Raw genomic sequence first — 19,118 nt, 5'->3', positions numbered from 1 at the left:
AGTACTCTCTTTGTCATAGGAAAAGGAAAATACAGTTTTGTTCAATTCACAAGTTAGATTCTTTTTTTGTGTGTTATTAACAGGTTTGGCAAACATCGCAAAGATGACAAGAGTGAGAAAACTGGTAAAATAAAAGTGCAGGAAGCTCTTACTTCAGAAGAGGAGAGAATACGAATGAAGCAAGAACAGGAGAGGTAGACTTCAGTATTTGCTTAAACCTTGATAGAGAGAGTTTGTCTTTTAAATTAAATAACTGAAGTTCAATTTTCATTGATGAAATTTCCCACATGTTGATATGTTTACCTACTTTAAATAACAAGAGGAAGCTGGATTTATTTTGGACATTAGTATCAACAGCTCCTTTGGCTGCGTTAAGTATCTTTTATAGACCCAGAGCTCCCTTCCTTGCTGAGGAGACTGAAGTAATAAAATGAAATGTTGTCTCTATATATTCTATAACTGATTTTATTGACATTTTCAGAAAACAAATATTTATATAGAATGAAGTCTGTTTTGTATTTTTCTTGAAAGTCTTGCATATCTAGTTTTTTTCATTGATAAATTTAGGAAAAAACTAAAAATTATATTTACCAGTATATTTGTCACTGGAGTTCAGTCTATTTATGTGCCATGCAGTCTGTTTATGGAATGATATGTATATTAAACTGCTAATGTTAAAAATGAGTGGTGAGTACCTCTATTTTTCCTTGTCAGCTTTCCTTAACATAAAAGACCTTAAATATTATAGATGTCATATGGTCTTCTCAGTATTTCCAGTCTACTTTTCATCCTGTCTCTTGTAATCCTAGATATTTGGGGCCCAGACTCTGGTGTCTCTTAGATGAATTTAGGCAAAATCTTGGAAAGCTTAGGTTGTATGTTAACTGGTGTTTGGGAATGTGTGTGGAGAGACAACCTTTTTGAGTAGCATCACTTCAATAAGGAGACAAACTTTACAAAATTTGATTGCTAAATGGTAAATAGATTCAGACACAGCAGTGAAAGTAAACTATAAATTAGAATTATTTATCTAAAAATCATGCTATAGCTCAGCCATAAATTTAGAATCGATGCAGAAACTCTGAAGGGAAATTTTGTTGTCTTTGTACAGGAGGTATCACTAGTTAGTTGTCATGGTTCCTTTAACCATCATCTCTGTGTACCTTGGTCTTCTGTGGGTAAGAGCAAAAGTTATAAATGATGGCTTCATCAGTAACAGCTCAGTGGAATAGCAGAGCCACAGTAACTCCTGTGTAGTCTCCTCAGTTATTCCTAAAGTGTTTTGCTTTCAGGTTTTTTAAGGTTGAGTGATTTACATTACAGTTAAGGCAGGCTAGGAATATGCATTCATTAGTTTTACTTGTTAAACTCCAGAAACTTTATCATTTGTGACCATCCATTTAGATTACATTACGGGAATTTTTTTACTCTTTAGCAAATACACTAGCATAAATTGATGTAAAAATTTATTCATGTCCTTCTCCATCCATTCTGACGGTAGAGGGTGGCTGGCTTACAGTGCCTGGATGTTTTTTACTTGTCTGATAGGGTTTTATTTTCTCTTTTTTAACAAAAGTGAGGCAGGGTCATTAAATTTATTCCTGTTTTCAAAACTAAAGTGCTTTCAGATTAAATGCTAAAGGGGAAGACTGGAATTGAAGGAAACAAGTGACTTTGGATATGAAGGTGATTGTGCAGCCCACTTCTCTCTATGCATGGGTAGAGCAGCCACTTGGTGGATAAACTCCTGCCAGAGGTGCAGAGCCATGAAAGCTGCCTCCATTCCTCCTGCCAGCTCAGGGCGGGAGGACAGCTGGTCACACACACACTGCCCTGCTCCCTGGTTCATACACCCTGCTGAACCCCAGCTGGCCCTGCTTGGAGGGTTTCTTAGTAACATTAGGCCCCCAGAAAATTAGCCATATACGTTTAATCAAAGAAGAAAGACTTTACATGTGAGTTAGTAATGTTTTCTCTCTCTTCATTCTCTTTCTTTGTCTCTCTATGTCTCTCTGTCTCTCTCCGTAAGAATGGTGAGAGTATAGACTGTCCGTGTGATGATATAAGAGGTTGCAATAGTCACGCTGGGTACCAAGGTAGAATTATGAAATTACTTGTATAGCCCTCAATGCATGGAGCAAATTCCTAATCCCTGTCCATCAAGTTATGCTAACCAATTTGAATCTTTCCTACAATCTCACTCCTCGTTTGTTATTAAAACAATTTTAAGTGTTCACTGAAACTGCAGAAAATGCATGTGCCAGAACTTCATAACAGCTTGATGTTACTGTAACATGGGTCCTCCTCCTCCCATTACTCTCTCTCCCTGTGTATTTGCTTTCCTTTGTGTTATAAGAGAATGCAACTTCTTTGGGGTAGTGGCATGTACAACTAATAAAAGATAATAAAATAGCAACCAAATGTGTGAGGTGCTTCCTTATGTTTCTGTAAAATTCAGATGTTGATTTGGTCCATAGAGACTAAATATTTTTGCAGTTAGATTGCAGAGAGTTTCCTTTTGATCCTGTAAAATTATGATGTTAGATACATGCTGTTAATGAAGAGTACTTTTGCAAATTAACTGAACAATCGCTCAAAATGCTTACTAGGAGACAGAGTAAAATATTACTGTCAGTGTTGGCTCATCATGGCTGCTATTTTAACTTTGTTTTCTGTGGGTTTTTCTCCCCTCAAATTTTTTAGCAGTACAATTCACTTGTTCTATTTTGATACTATATACCTCTAAAATGATGCAATACTTTGGGGAAATAGGTTGGATTTAATGAATTTACTATGTATGAGAGGCTAGGAGCAAAAATCCTTAGGGGGGTCAGAGAACAAGTGAACAGCCCATTAAAAAAATCAATCATGCCCACAATTTTATGTAATTATTGTGCCTTGACTTGATAATTTTAATAGTATTGTGCTTACAATAGTATTTTCTTTAAAACCTTAAAAGCAGTGTTCATGTGTATTATGAGACAAATAAGAAAACTAATGCTCTTCAATTTACCATGATTAAAACTAATAAAATGGCCTTCTATAAACATATTATTAATAATAACTTATTGATTCTCTGATTAAGGAGCGTATCTCTTAAGCTATGTATCTCTTAAGCTGTATATGGTTCACTGACAATCTTGAAGTAATTTTGATCAGCAAAGGAAGTTATCTAGTTGAAAATACAGGCAGCTTTCAATGAAAAACAAATACTGGAACAGTTAGGGGTGTCATCTGAGGAGACCACCCACTAGTCTTACCAAAAATGATGTAAAATGCTCCCTATTTTTAAATTCTCCAAATATTGGAATAACAGTTCATCCAAGGCCATAGAACATTGCCCTGTGTCACTGTGCTTTAACACTGGTTTACTCCGGAAGACAAGTCTCCTTGCAACATCTTTAAGTGTCTGCCAAGCACTGATCTGAAAATCCAGCTGGGCTCTGCTGTGCTCTTGGAAAGTGTGCTTCTCCCCAACAGTGGCACCAATCAAAACCTCAAGGCAAAAATAAGCAATAGGTTTTCTGAACTTGGCCTCGTGTTTCCTAAGAAGGAATCTATACTGCAGAGTCTTGAGACTTGACTTCAATTAGCCCTGGGCTCTTCGTGGTTTTGTTATAGAAGGTGATCTATGAATTCCAGAGTCCCATGATGGACCTGTGGTTTGCACATCTTCCTAAAATCTCTTGGATTTTACAGATTGGAGATGAGTGGATTATCTTGAGCTTTCAGAGATGCTTCTAACTACTTATAGTTTTACACAGGCTTTGCTATGTAGGATAGACTTAAAACCAGATTTTGAAACTTTTATCAATGACCAAGAGGAATTAGTTCATATGAATGGTCACCCTCTGCTGTGCTTCTGGATCTAAACCTCTGGAAGTCCACAGACCTTTCCATTATAGAAACTCTCTACATCTGGTCTTTGAGGGCCTGCCAGGGTAGACTTTGCTCAATATGTAGCCAGAGTGTCCATTGATATCCCGCAATCTGATTGTCCTGAAACGTTTTCTGAGTTCTTAAAAGCCCTTTAGTGTAGTCTCTTTCTTAGGAGATGGGAAGACAGAACTGTTCAGAAAACCTACTGCTTTTGTGTTCTGGCCTTGCTGGAGAGAGACATCCCTCCAACAACAGGTTCTGATACCTTTGTTTCTCCCTCTTTCACCCTTGGATTTTTCCTTCAGTTTCATTTTTTGTTGGTAGTTGTTTTGTGCTTTTTTTTCCTTGCTTTTTTCTTTCCCCTGTAGTTCTGTGTTCATTACAGAATAAATCTTCAGCAAATCCAAAACCTTTGCCTGTAATCTGCGCTTCTTTAGCTCAGGCACGTGCAGTTCTTGACACACATGGCAAGGCTATACGTGCTGGCTGTCTTCAGCCTTGGACTGACTTCCTCTGGCAATGCAAGTGCTCTCCAACCCAAACAACTTTACTCTTTGTACCCAGGTAGTAGATAACAGAGGAATGAACTAAACATACCTCTTTATGAAGTTTTCAAGAAATGCATCTGATTCCGGCATGGTTCACTGCTGGATAATGCTTGAAAGATGAAAGTTACAATTCATATGTAGTCTCATGATTAAAAGTTCGTGATCCCAGCTGTAGGTGAACAGTGCATATACTGTAATCCAACTCTAGAGGCACTTCCTTCTCTTGGAAAGAAAGTCTACAGGATATTTTCTCTGGTTAATACACTGTTTTAAGAACTTTGCCAATGTTCTATAAATTTCTGGGTTACCATAGAAGTGTTTTAATCTTAGTATTGTATTATTCCTCAACTTCCACTGAAATGGATGCAAAATCAAGTCCTTAAACACTTAAACACCCATGTTGGGAGGATCAGTCTTGAGGCAATTAGGAGAAACTGTACTGTTGGAAGCGCTACGAGGGAGGCTCCAGAGATGCTGGGAGGATGATAGAGCGGTCAGAAGGTGGCTTGTGGAGCCGAGGGTTTCCTCTGCTCTGTAAAAGCAGCTGTACAATTACAGCTTCTGCTGTTCGTACTGGAGGACAGTTAGCACGGCAGAGCAATGACGCGCTGGGAAGGTGCATGTGTAGTCACCGTCTGGAACAGAAATCTCCTGCTGTGCTGGTTTCCCCCCTTTCTATTTTGGAAAACATGACCTTCTGTTCCTTTGGGTTACAAAAGGAATTATATTTACATAGTTCCGCTGCTCAGTTCCCCAGTTCTCTGGCCCGGTTGGTGCCTCGGGAGCGGCGCGGGGCCGGGAGGGGGAGCTGCGGGCTCGGCGCTGCCGCCCGGCCCGGCCCGGCTGGGCTCGGCTTTGCTCGGCTCGGCTCGGCAGTGACCGGTGCCGGGCTGTCAGCTGGGGACACCTCTCCAAGCGGGACGTGGGAGTTGCTTTTGGCGGCCGCGGGAGGAGGCGATGCTGCGGCGGCTGCCGGCGGGGACACCGCGCCCCTTGGTCCCGCAGAGGCACTGCCCTGGGGGAGGCGGATCAGGCGGCTGTGTCTGTATTGTCAGATTTGCTGCTACTTTTGGAGATCCATCAGTAGGCTGACAGCACTTTTTTGTGTGAATGTAAACAAGGCTGTGATTTCAGTGGGTGTCGTTCGCATATTATTTTTCCTAAATTTAGAGGGAAACATTCTGTCTGTTCATTAGTAGCTAAAATAACACTGATTTCCCCCCCCTCCCCCTCCCCGAAGGATTCAGTTATTCCATAAAATGCTTCCTGTATTGTATTTTCCTAAGGGTATATGGGTCTTTATCTCCAGCATGTAATGAACTTCTCTTCATCCTTCTCTAGTACCATTAAAACCACAAGCCCTTTGTTGTAAAAGTATACTAATGAATAGAAATGTTACAACAAGAACAGAAGTCTTGTGTTTTCCCTTCATCATGCATCATCCATTTTAATTAGACAAAAGGGTGGTGAGTACTGTGACAAGAGTCTGGAATTAAAATCATTAATTGATGTCAAGCTGACGAGAGACTGCTAACATGAATTTACTGACAGCAGGAAAGAAATTAACCTTATTACTTTATTTAGTACATTGGGACTATTTATTATATTTTCCTGTGTAAGTTCAGTGTGTTCTGTTAATGATGATAAAGACAAATAATTAATAAAACCAACATAAAGTTTTATTACCTCCTATCAATGAAGTTTGCATGAAAATCACATCAATAACTTACAAAAAACAAACCTACCACGTCCTTCTAATCAATGTAACTCATCAAAACCATTACAGCAATATTTTTGGTATTTTAAATAACAGGCTTTCTCTAGCCAAGTAGAATTGCAAAAGTGATTTGATTTAAAAACCATGCCTTGGTTTCCTAATGTCAGTGTTGCAAAAAATGAAACATATTTTCTGCAGCAATGACATTGATTGGAATAACTGTCTGGTTTGATCATCATTGGAAGGTCACCCTAACAAAGATGAGTTTTAATGTTAAGCATCTTTATTCTTTAGATGAAAGAGTACTGCAGTGTCTTACAGAATGACAGCAGCATCCTATAGATAATTTGTGACCCAAAGGTCATAATAAAAGAATAGAGGAGAGGTCATCCTGTAGTAAAGGCCATCTGGAACTGTTAAAGCATCAGATGGAGTAGGGGGCTGAACAGCAGGACACTCTTGGTGCCTTTCCAGATTTCCCAGAGAGACCATAATATTTTTATTGGAAAACCCCAACTTTTTTCCCCCTTAAGCAAAATATTTTCATCTAGCAGTTTCATCTTACTTTTAGAAAAAAGGACAACAGACTGTGATAAAGAAAGGATTTTTATTTCTTACATGACCTCTTAGTATTATCTGTGTCTTTGAAATAAGGCAGAGGTTCAGCTTTACTTTTGCTGCTGCTGTATTTTGATGTCACTTAGCAGCTTTCCAAAAAACTGTTACTCTAAATCCATTATTATTGCAAACATGCAGAATATAAATAATTTTTAAAGTAACTTCTGTAAAATCTTTTCTGTTAAAACTTTGACCCCCTTCCCAGCCCATAAGAGAGAAGAGGAAAAATTCCTCAGTGATCAGAAAATCAGAGCAATATGTTTCTCATTCTCACTTATTTTGTGATGGGGTCTCTTGTCTCGGTTTCACTGAGGTTTGTAGCATTGTTTTTGGCAGTGGTTTTTTTACATGCCATGAGGGATGAGGGTGCAGGACATGAAAACAAATCAATGGCAATAATTTTTGTAAGAGAACACAGAAGTGAAGATTGACAATATGGAGCTTTGGAAAAACATTTCGGACCAGTTCCACTTCATAAAAATGCTGACTTCAGGAGATATGTAAGTTGGAACTTTTTTAGAATAATAGTTGCTGAAGAAATTTTTTAAATAAAGCACCATATATTCTCTAGCTACATATTGTAATTATAGAGATTTTAGGACATCATGTTAAAAGTATATTTTCTCTGTTGTTCCTCTGCGGGGATTCAAGACACTGCACTGGGTAAGGTCTGGCCATGTCCCTTACAATACAGTAAAAAAGCCCCAAAATTTAGGTGGTCTTTATAATATTTTCACTTACAAATTTATTTAAGGTATCTTACAGATCATATGAATTCAGAGCTCTCTAGACATGTCAGTTCTAAGTAAGAGCACTAAAAATATTGTCTAACTTTAGAATACCAAGGACTTTAGGCTAAGACAGCAGCACATCCCCTGATGTCACATGTCAGAGTTATTGTACCAAATAATTATCTGGGAATTAAAAAGGGTTTGCTGTAGTTACTAACTTATAGTTGATTTGACTTGTTATTGAACTTATTGTTGCTGAGTTGAATAGAACTGAAAACTCGTAATATTTTCCAGGCTGCACAACAGGAGTCTGTCTAACAGTAAGATAAAGCACTAAACTCACTCTTTTTTCTAATTTTTAAACACAGCAGCACGTATTTGACTAGCAAGAAAGATACAAAATGATACATTTGTGACAGACAGATGGGTTCCCCATCTACATCGCAGCTGGAACGTTTATTTTGTAACCTATTCCTAGAACAAACCTTTTCTGGGTTATGAGACACCTGGCTCTGTTTCTGACCGTGCTATAGATTTGTGCTGTCAGTACTGTGACCCATCAAGGTTTTAGAAGTGAATCCTCAGAGGTGTTGTGGGTGCAAATTTGTGGGTCTTGAGCAAAGATACTGACTTAAAAGCTATATTCTCTATTGGTGTTTTTTTTTTCTTTTCCTTTTCTTTCATCTTCAGTGTATAAGATTCACATAATACCTTGCTTTGTTGTGAGGGTTTTCATTGCATTTTTTTGTCACTTCATACTGTTTCATTTTCCAACTTCAGGATTAGGCTATGTTATAAATAGTACTCTAGAAACACAGAATAATGGACCTGAAATAGAACTATTGGTAGAATTTTATACCCCCTTTTGTTACTAGACTTCAAGTAGAGGAATACAGGTGGTGGATAGGCTCAACTTAACCAACAGTATTGTAGCTCGACCTCCAGGTGCTGCCTGAAGTATCTGGGAATGACTGATTTGATATGTGGTATGATATATGGTACCATTTGATATATGGGATGCCTGCGACATTTGTTTCTTGCACACATGGGAACAGCTGCTCCTTGCACATCTATCTGCAGAATTCAGATGTTATCCACCAGTTCTTCTTTCTGAAGTTGTTCTCCAGTTGGGGGGAAAAAAAGTTAGGGGAAGAAATAGTCCAAGCAAGTCTGCATGAGAGAGGAAGCTAGTGCTCTTAAAGTGAGGAGGGATGGAATCAGGAGCTGAGTCATGTTTCAGCAACAGCTGAATCTCATGATCTTCCTTTCTACTTCTGTCCAGCAAAAGAGATAAAGAGTAGATTAGAGCTAAATTAATCTAATGACCTGTTGTCATAGGTGTAAATATCAGCCTTTGTGGCCAGTTTTGTTATGCAAAAGTGCTAAATTCCATTTTGCTTACAGACAGCAGTGATGTTCTTTGATGCAACATGATTCCCAGCAGGATAACAGTCCCAGTTGCTCATTGGGTGATCCTTCACTACTGGGGTCACTGACCCTTGGCTCAGACATGAAAATAAGGACAGAAAGTTTCAGTCATGGTAGTGTTTGTTTTGGAGACAGGAGGACCTATACTTCCTGTGTACCTGAAACATTCACCTTTGGTTGAAATGTATTCTTTAAAAAAAAAAACCACAGCAGACAAAAATGCAGCAGACTGTTAACTGCAAAGTATACTAAAAGCTCTGTTGAAGTGTAAGTAAGATGATAATTTACAGATTTTTTAAAATCAAAGTAAGCAACGATTTTCACTTGTTTACTGCAAGATCCACAAAAGCAGTTTGAGGTACGCTGTTGGGGGGATGTCTTCACTTGGGAAAGACAAAGGGTGAATCAAGAAGGTCAGGGGATAAGGAAAGATAGGGATGAAATACATGAGAGATTCCACCAGGCTGGAGAAAATCATTCTAATGTCTCTTTGAGTTTCATCCCTGTCACTGATTTCAAATTGGTGTTTGCACTTCACCTGCATATATGCATAATATTTACTTTCTCTCCTGCATTTTCATTTTTTTACATCTTCATTTGTATTTTGCTGCGTTCTTTAATGGCCTTCTTTAATATAACTCCTTATAAAAATGAGCATGTTATTCTCTTCTTAATATATTAGGGCACTTACAGTAATCACCTTATCACCTTTATCCTTCACCCTTTTTTTTTTCAACTGCAGCCCTCCTGGGTTGTAGCTCATTAAAGGCTTTTGAAATTCTTGTGCATCTCTTCTGCATGTGGGATTTGAGGAGGGGGGATCTTCAAAGAGACAGTAAGTACTATCACATATTCTAATTGGCAGATAGGCTGTGATTGTTGAAGGAGAAAGAAAATTAGGACTGTCTGATTATGTAGATACGTTTCTTTAATTTAGAGGTGATGGGCAACTTTTTCTTTTTTAATACGTAGTCACTGTTCTATTTCTCTGCTGTTGTAGAACTAATGCGTAGGAAATATATGTGTGTAAAATTTCTATATAGGTGCAGAATTATAGACCTTTAAGAGAGATCGTGTCACTTTTTCAAGGTAGGATCTGCAGTGTATGCCCTGCCTGCAAATGTTTGTTTCATCCTCGGGTTTTTTCTAGTTTACAATGACATAAACTCTACAACTTCCCATGGCAGTCTTTTCCACTACCTTTTCCTCTAGGAAGCTCCCCTGCCCACGGTACCTAGTATCAATTATTCCTGCTGCAGTTTAAATATCTAATACTTGCATTAAAGATGGAAAACATTATTTTCCTCCAGTGTCTGTAGACTGCTTTTATGTCCCCACTCTGTCTTTTTCTTTCCCCAACAGCTTGACATTGCTGACTCATATCTGTTACCCAGTAGAACTTCCAGATCCATTCCTGAAAAAGAAACTCACAGATTTTTTTCTCTACTTTTAGTTGATATACTTAATTATTGCGACTGTGTAGATTACCTTCCAGTTGATGTTATTTAAGTTAGTTCTATTTTTGAAATATACTCTGCATTTCAAGAATATTTGAAATGTTAATCCTTTCCTCCAAAGTTCCTTCATTCGGGTTTTCTGCAGATTCAATACAGTCCTAAATAATAATGAAAACCCTGAGTAAATTCAGAGAGTGATCCATGTAGAAAATACCTTGAGCTGTCCATCCTGGATGACTGTGAATTGCTGAGAGCTACTCTCTAGAAACTCTGCAGGAGCAGCAGCCTTGTTCAACCTATTGCATCCAACCCATAGCCTGTTTTTCTTAGCCTGGGACATACTGTTTCTGCCCTGTTCACAAGGTGCTGTAGAAGAGAATCTGGCTGACTTCACCACATCTGCTTTTGATAACTCTGTAGTGGCTCCTGCTCTTTCCATCATCTCCTCCAGTAGTTTACTTCAGAGGAGATTGAAGTTACACTCATGAGTTTTTAATTCTTCACCTTCTCTGAGGGATGTTTGACTTTTTCTAGTTTTTCAGTATTTCAGCTGTCCCCAACAATCTCTTGGTTACTGAAAGAGTCTGAGGCTGCCTCAGACAATTGTGTGTGTTAGATGAAGTTAAACTAGCTTAACCAGTTTCTAGCTGTATCTTTTGCTGGTGTATTGAAGATCTTTTTGTTGTTGGTGGCAGTCAATTTTGCTGGTCATCTGCTTGCAGTCAACCATTTCAGTGAAGACAGATGCAAAGAAAAAAACCATTAAGCCTTAGGTCTCCTCAGCATCATCTGTCAATATTGTTCCATTGCTACCACACAGGGGAGCAACCTTTTCTTTGCTCTTCCTTTTACTGCTAATGCAATTACGCAATGATTTATTGTTATCTTTAAAGCTCCCTGCTACTTTTATTTCACATTATGCCTTGGCCTTTCTGATTTTGTCCCTGTATGCTTGTGTAAACTAACCACATTTTGTATGTGTTTCCTCATGTGTCTGAGGTCAGAGGACAGTCATATTTCAGCCAACTGGCCACACATGTATGTACACAGCAGATAAGGCAGAACTGTTAATATTTTTCTTTTAATGACTTGAAAAAGGTTGGTCTCTAGACTTTCAATTCAAAAATTGAATTTACTTAGCAGCATTTTCTGACTTTTTTTTTATGATATGCTAAACTTTGAATGAAATGGGTGTGAATGAGGAAGAGGAGATATCTTTCTTATTTATGAGCTACTGCTGTTTGTGCCCATGATTATCCATTGCACACAGTGATCATTCTGAATGATTTTCCCAGGAAAGCAGATGGCTTTGGTGAGAGGTGGTTATAACTGTGATAACTGACTAGCTGTAATCATGATAAGAAAAGTGAAGCATCATACGTCGGTTCAGAGTGAAATCACAGTAATGCCTATAATCAAGGTGCCCTCATTAGAAGGGTAGTTGTCAGAAAAATTCTACTTGGATCCAGACAAAGGTCGAAGAAAAATATGAGAGAGGACAAACTCTCATATTGACTTGATTGCCAAAAATTAGGAAAAGGGCCATTAAAGCCCTGAAGGCAGTTGAGGAGGCTGGGGGAGGAACAGTGAGACCTGGCTTGCTTGTTGGCACACTGTTCCCGCAAGGTGTTTTTCACTAGCAAAGGAGGAGGGGACAAATTTGACGACATTTGGCTACTGGCCAATGCACCTTCTGACCTCTTCATTAGAAGCAATATCTGGCAAAAATTGGACCGAATGTGTTCATCCCACTGGACTAACTTGAACAAGCTGACTGGCTTTTTAAATGTGTGGTTGTTTTTCTCTGTTTCCAATCCATCATTCCAATATCATGCCAGTCTGATGGTAGAAGAACTGAGAACTGGCAGCCGTGAATGGCTTGTCATTTAGCTTCTGTCCTTATACAATGCTGTTTCTATCCTTAATAAACATTGTCAGCCATCTCACATATGTGGAACTGCAAGCATTCAATACTGCTTTTGTAAATGAGTGAGCCTCAGTGGAAAAGATGAGATTGCGGATTATCACTTGGGCAATATCTGAATCCTGGCAGCAGCAGGAGGATTAATTGAATTGACCAAGTACTTGCACACCAGAAGCAGCAGCCAACTTCGTTCCTGCTCTCAGAGGAGGATATATTGCAATGGGAAATGTAATGTACTAGCCATGAGTATCCTTCCCATGCTGTGTTCATCAATTAAGATAAGTAGGTGATTTTTGCAAGGATCTAAATCACTAAAATGAAAAAATCCCTCACAGGAGGCTGGAACTCCCAAGGGATTTGGGATATTTGTAGTCTACTTCTAACCCTAGATGAAATTAGGGTTGATTTCTCTTCTGTTGACGACTTTGCTAATTCACTTTTACTCACAATAGCTCAACCAGCACCACAGATTTTCTGTTGATGAAAAAAGTTGAAGTTTAGTTCAGAGAACTGCTGTAAACGTTTAGCTCAGGGTGGAATTGGACTCAAATTAATATGATTACTTAGTACCCAAATATAAGCTACATGGCTAAATGCCCTTTAGGGTCAAGGGACGGGTCCTCAACACAGTTGGTAGAGCCTGAAGAAGGGCTTGGCTTCACCTTAACATGGCCATGTTACAGATGTTCAACTGAACTGCCCTCTGGAACCTGCAGCAGCCACCTTAAGTGACTGAATCTTGACTGGCTCTCCTGGGAGTTCAAAACATACCTTGACACCTAAATTTAAGTGTCTAAAATGGTAGTTGCCTTCACCTGAAAGCTGAACATCATTCACAGAGTTTTGAAGAATGGAACGAGGTAGCTGCTGTTTGCTGAGGACAACCATGCATAAACTTTTCCCTTCCTTTTTGTGACCACCATTTCATGTGCATAGGAATCACTATACAATGGGTATGTCTGTCATTACTGGATTAGCTTGCAATGAAAAGCTCTTCTAACAATTATAGGAAGTTCTGCAGCTAACAATATTGTCATTTGAAGCAGTTATCATTAGCTTTTGAATTGAATGGCACACAAATGCATGAGGATAGTTTGTACTTTACTGAACATTATAATTTGAGTCTCAAAAGCATGACAGTACATTGTTGACATTTTCCATATTAACACTTCAGCAGGAAGGGTTCAGAAACTTCTTGGGATAGCTTTTGTATTTTTAAAAGTTCAGTTTCATTTAAACACTCAAAATTGATTAGCCGTTTTTGCAAAAATTATTTGACGATGAAAAGAGTTATGTGACTGTTAAGCATGATTATTATTGTTAAACCCCCACAAAATCCTTAGGAAGACCATAAATCCTCAAAGTTAGCTGATCTGAAATTTCAGACGTAGGCATTTTTATTGTGCCGTGTCATGAAGGAATACAATTCAGTGAAGACAGCTTAATACACTTATCCACATTATGAAACCAAAGCACTGTGGTCAAAGACTTCTCCAGATACTGGATTTCAATAGCAGAAATGTTGCTGAATAGGGCTGAAGTACAGAGCGAGTTCTAGGTTCTCATCTGTGCTACACAGTGTGTTTACATAATCATTTGAATTTTCCCCACAATAGTCTGCACTGGCATTTCCCATATATATACTTAATGCAGTATATGCTAACAAGGATTTAGGGTGTATCCTGCATAGAAACACACATGGAGAGGGGGCAACATAAAAAATAGCATCACATTAAGTTCAGGATCTTGTATAAAGATATATTCAGAGTTAAAAACTATTATAATTGCAAAAGAGATAGTGCAATATTCAGCTGATAGCTCTTATTCTTTTCAAGAGTATGCCTATATATTTTCCCCTAGTCTTTTTGTTTCTTTAAGTTGGGAGGCATAATGTTTAAATGTGTTGTGTCCTTGAAAGGCAAAAACAAATAGTATTTTAAATAATATTCAAAAATATGTTAAGTAATTGAAATACCTATACTTTTGTCATCTGAAAGTGGTAGGATTTGCACAGTGGCTTAAATGTAAAGCACAGAAAATTAATTAAGAGAAAAAAATCAGAACATTTTGGATGTCAGTATGGTCAGACATCTTATGCATTTCATTTTAGAGTTATCCTTCGTTAAATGTTATTGCAAATGGCTACTGGGTACTTTGGTTATAATTAACAGGAAGATCATACTGCATTTAGACTCATATTTTTAATACTGTGTATATGGATGAACACATTGTATTAACAGTTGTAGAAAATATTCTAAAAATTTTCCTGGTGGATGTGAACATAATTACTGGCATAACTCTTCAACAGTTAGTTCTTTCCTACTTGAATGGGAATAAGTATCCCTCACCAGGCCATGCACAGGAAATTTGAATGTTCTTGCTGCAAATGGTGCTGCATCCAAAGAAATGATAAGCAGATGTATGAGAAAAGGTGGTTAACGAAACAGGGAATGCTTATGTCTGCACCTGTTGAGAGTGATGTGGTATTCATGGTCAAAAGTTACATAAGTTCACCATCCTCTCTCATAGCAGTTAGTGTAACACTAAGGTAAATATTGCCAGTTACCACCAGGTAATTCTGTTTTATAAGCACTTCAGGTAAAAATGCTTTCTTCTGAATAAATTACTCTATGTGCCATTTTTGCTATACTGTCTGATTTCATACACTGCAATTTTGATTATCTAAAATACATGGATTTTTTTCCTTCGAATTGGCGTCAGAGAGTGTTCCATGTGATGATACATTGTCCATTTAAAGAAGAATTAAATCTACCAATGTCTAGGAAATTTCTGATTTCCTTTGCTTCTTCCATTCAGAGGACAAATATCAGTAGACAAATGCATTCCTTCACAGGGTAATTAATACAGGACTACAAATTGGAAATTAAACTGCAGAGAAAGGAATCATCATGCACAGGTGATTTTCAGACCTGTTTTTCCTTCTACACGGAAACCTTCCAAGTGATTAAGGCTGTAACATTTCTGAATTACAGCTTTGGGGTATAGGAGAATGTAAAACATATATTTTTATTTTAAAAATAAGTATGCAGAAGCACAGTTTAAATTTGAAATGAGTTTTGGATTTAAACTTGAGTCCTTCTCTGCTGTAAATTAAACAAAAAACAATTCTGGTTTGATATTGCTGAAATTGTGAAGAAAAAATTTCCACTGTGACTGACTATAAGTAAGAATTGTGGTGCACAAATCAGTGGTAGTAGATATAAAAAGACGAATGCTGAGGTTTATCTTGTGACATGTAAATGAATCACTGAACCATCAAATTAGGTGGCTCTGGCTGTTGAAGGGAATTCAGCCAGTCAGTTGTATCCCAAATCAGTATTTGTGATCAATAGCTACAGGATTTGTGGGGGAAAACAGGTCTGTCTATCTATGCCATCCTTCTACTCCCTTCTTTTGTTATGATGTTCTTTGTTAATGTAAAGGAACAATTTGCTTGGGACTCAATCTGATGAAGAGACATTTATGATGTTCACATACCAACTCTGGGCTGGATTCACATACTTGAACACAGATGTCTTGTGTCATTTGGGCGATCAGTCTCTGAGACTTCAGCATGACCTATGGAGTCCTTGCCCAGCAGCTGGAAATCCAGAAAGATTACCTGGGGGTGTCAGGTACCCATAGCTCTTATGTTTGAGCGGTTGAATCAAGGCTGGGTATCCAAGCTCTCAAGGAAGACCTAACTCACAGCATCAAAAGTGGCTGTAGAGCAACTCCTTTCATGCTGGGACACAACAGCTCCTAACATGGCAGCTCCTAACTCCGGAGTCTGCTACCGACAGCTCCCTGCCATTGTAAAAGCAGCCTGCACACGTGGCTGGTGTGAGCTCACCTGCTGTTGGCACCTAAATTCTCAAGTCTTTATCTGCAGTCGGAATCCCATCCTTTGTGAATTCCCTTTTGTTTTTGCAAAACTAATCCTGAATTGGGATAGTTTAAAATTTCTCAGAAAGTCAAAGTTACATGACTTTAAGGCTTTTCTATTTCCAGAAGAGACAAGGCTTACTTTCAGAAGAGATATAGGCTTTGAATAGGCTACTTTCGTTAAAAGTTGGTGAACAAACTGTGTTTCGAAATGGCACACAAGAGAGATGCACAGACCTGTAGTCTGCATGGATGGATGCTGTCACACTGTAGCCATGGCTGTATTAGATGAAAAAGGAGCACATTTTACTAATGGAAGGGAGGAGACAGCTGAGTGCTTCATTTTACAATGATGACAGAGCATTAAATTGGTCTGGGGAGACAACATGAGTGGGGTTGTGTGGTCAGTTTACTGTGCACGTATGTGTGAGATATCAAATTTTCTAAAATGCCAAAGAAACTTTGAAGCCCAGATCAAATTTTTATAATAACTTTGTGTGCTTTTGAAGATATGATCTGTGTTCAGTTTGTGTTTGTCAGATTCCTAAATGTCATCTGTTTCTATCTGTCACTTTTTTATCATATGGCTAAAATAGTGCACCTAAATACAAATTCCCAGTACAGCATCACCTTTCGTTTGTAACTTTAACACAAGGCACATGTTGTTACTTTCTGTGAAGATACAGCCTGCTTTTGAGAGATGCCAGATTCAGTTTGTTTACATTTTAAACAAAGCATGCACATTTCAAGTGAATCATACAAGAATCTGCTTCTGCTGTTTACTGCATGAGTGCAAGCATAAATGTATCCTTATGCAGTTTTTAAATTCTGAAAAAAATATGATTTTTGTAGTATTAAGTTAAGAAAGTATATTAAAATTCCTCTCTAAATACAGGCATTAGAACCATTAAATCTGAGAAGTTCTGATGAAGTGAATATGAATGGTATCAGACCATTCTCAGATAAGTCAGGTATTAGCACAGACATCCTAAGACACGTGACACAAAAGGTAAACTCTGTTTACCAACAGCCATGACTAGTAATTATTAACTTAATGAATTAAAAGACAGTAGATAATTAGACTTGCTCCTTAAAGGACAGCGTTGATTGTAGCATTGCTTCAATCTAGGCTTCAATATCCAAGGTAAACCCCATGACAAACTGAAACTGGAAACACTTCATTGGTTTTCATTAATATAGGCTACCTAAGCTGTCTGCTAACTGCTGCTTTATGTGTCTGGGGTAGGGGGACAGCCATCACTTTCATCCTTCTTTTAATTTTTCAGAATTCAAGCAAAAACTCGAGAATTTCGGGAGAGACAAGCTCGAGAACGTGACTATGCAGAAATACAGGACTTTAACCGGACGTTTGGCTATGATGCAGATCCAATGTATGCTGGGATCACTTCCTATGACTCTTCTTCAAATAGTGGCACGATAACACTGAACACCCGACCACAGAGCCCGAGGGAAGGACAGACAGTGGAAGCCTTGTACGCACAAGTGAAGAAACCACGGAATTCAAAGTCTTCACCTGTAGACAGGTAGGCACCAGCCATCAATCAATACACTCTCTCAAAATATGCCCTTGTACTGCTTTTGTCATGGGAGATGACTGTTCATCAATTGGAAAGTCAGAGCTGCTTTTTTATTAATGGCTTTTTAAAACCTTTATGTAGAACAGTATTGAGCTCACTCAAATCAACCTGTTACAGAATGGGACGGCAAAGTTCTTTTCTGCAGAACAACTGCTTTTCTTCTCATTCTTCAGATGGTTTGGAATTTTGGAGTCACTGTTTGGCATAATTGAAATTAAATTCAAATTTGTAATGTTATCAGGTTTATTTATCAAAGCTGTAATGGATATGCTTGTGTAATGCAACATTTCCAACCTATTCACAGCAGTTACAAAATCTATAGAAAGCTCTTTTGTTACAGCAAAAATGGGTTGAAGCTTACCTGGATTCTAGTCCTACTGCTGTCCTGAACAGGTTGAGCTTTTTGATTAAATACAGACCAAGTGAGTAAACTCCAAGCTTAACTCATGATCTGCTTTCTCTTCTCATGCTGTAGCTTATGATTTATACTCTTCCTGTGGTTTCATTATCTGAACTGGGTCATACTTGGTTTTATGCTGAAACTGGGCAAAATTCTGGTTTCTGTTGATGGAGTTTTGAGTTCCTTTGAAAACCTGAAGCTAAAACAGCCATGTAAACTAAAATAAAGTAAAAATAACCAAAGGCAAAATTCACAGTTTTTTAGTACTTTAACAATGAAAATACATCTGTTTTCTTGGCTTACTTGTATGAACTTGCAGTTCTGCATTTTCTCAGCTTTACAAAAACTAACACAAAAATCCTAGTGCATGAGCTATCGTTGCCTTGTTTGGAGGTTATTAATTTAGCTGAGAGTAAAGCCACTCATTTTGTTTTCTACTTCATCCTTTCCAGAATTAAAATATTGGACTTGCAGTTAAATCAGCAAAGCAGTGTCTTTGCTTACAGTGTTTGAAATCTGTATAGCTTCTACATGAGGACTGGCATTCATCTTGCGTATTCTGTTCTAGGTGGTAATGGAGTCATTTGTATTTGGTCTTAAGGAAGGTAGCTGTCATGCAGAGGTCAGCTAATTGTCTGTCCAAAACCCTTTGAGGACTGAGATTGTTGCATTCAGCCCTCCACTAGATCTATTTTTCCAAGTTTCTTTACATAATATTGATAAAAATATATCCTCTAACAAGACAAATAAGAAATCTCAGACGCATTATGGAATGCATACATTTTTATTAAAAGTCAGTAGCACAACTGCCTTTTTATTTTCTTGGCTGCATTGTTCTCTTGTGCTGTGTAGAAGGTCTGCTTTTCATATTAAATGAAAATAATTTATACATTGTGTACATATGTACATTATTTCAGTGAAGGAAGCAAAATA

General features: G+C 38.1%; 1 protein-coding gene across 1 annotated transcript in view; it reads left to right on the top strand.

Annotated features, from left to right (window-relative positions):
* PARD3 (par-3 family cell polarity regulator) overlaps positions 1-19,118 on the top strand; it is a 432,956-nt gene that overhangs the window by 315,430 nt on the left and 98,408 nt on the right. The window contains 2 exon segments of the mRNA XM_027648420.1: positions 84-194; positions 17,474-17,731. Of these exon segments, the coding sequence (XP_027504221.1) occupies positions 84-194; positions 17,474-17,731 (369 nt within the window).

This window comes from Corapipo altera, unplaced genomic scaffold, assembly GCF_003945725.1.
Source record: "Corapipo altera isolate COAL_440 unplaced genomic scaffold, ASM394572v1 47, whole genome shotgun sequence".
Taxonomy (NCBI): Eukaryota; Metazoa; Chordata; class Aves; order Passeriformes; family Pipridae; genus Corapipo; species Corapipo altera.
Note: the sequence above shows the minus strand (reverse complement) of the source record. Positions and strands in the feature narration are given on the sequence as shown.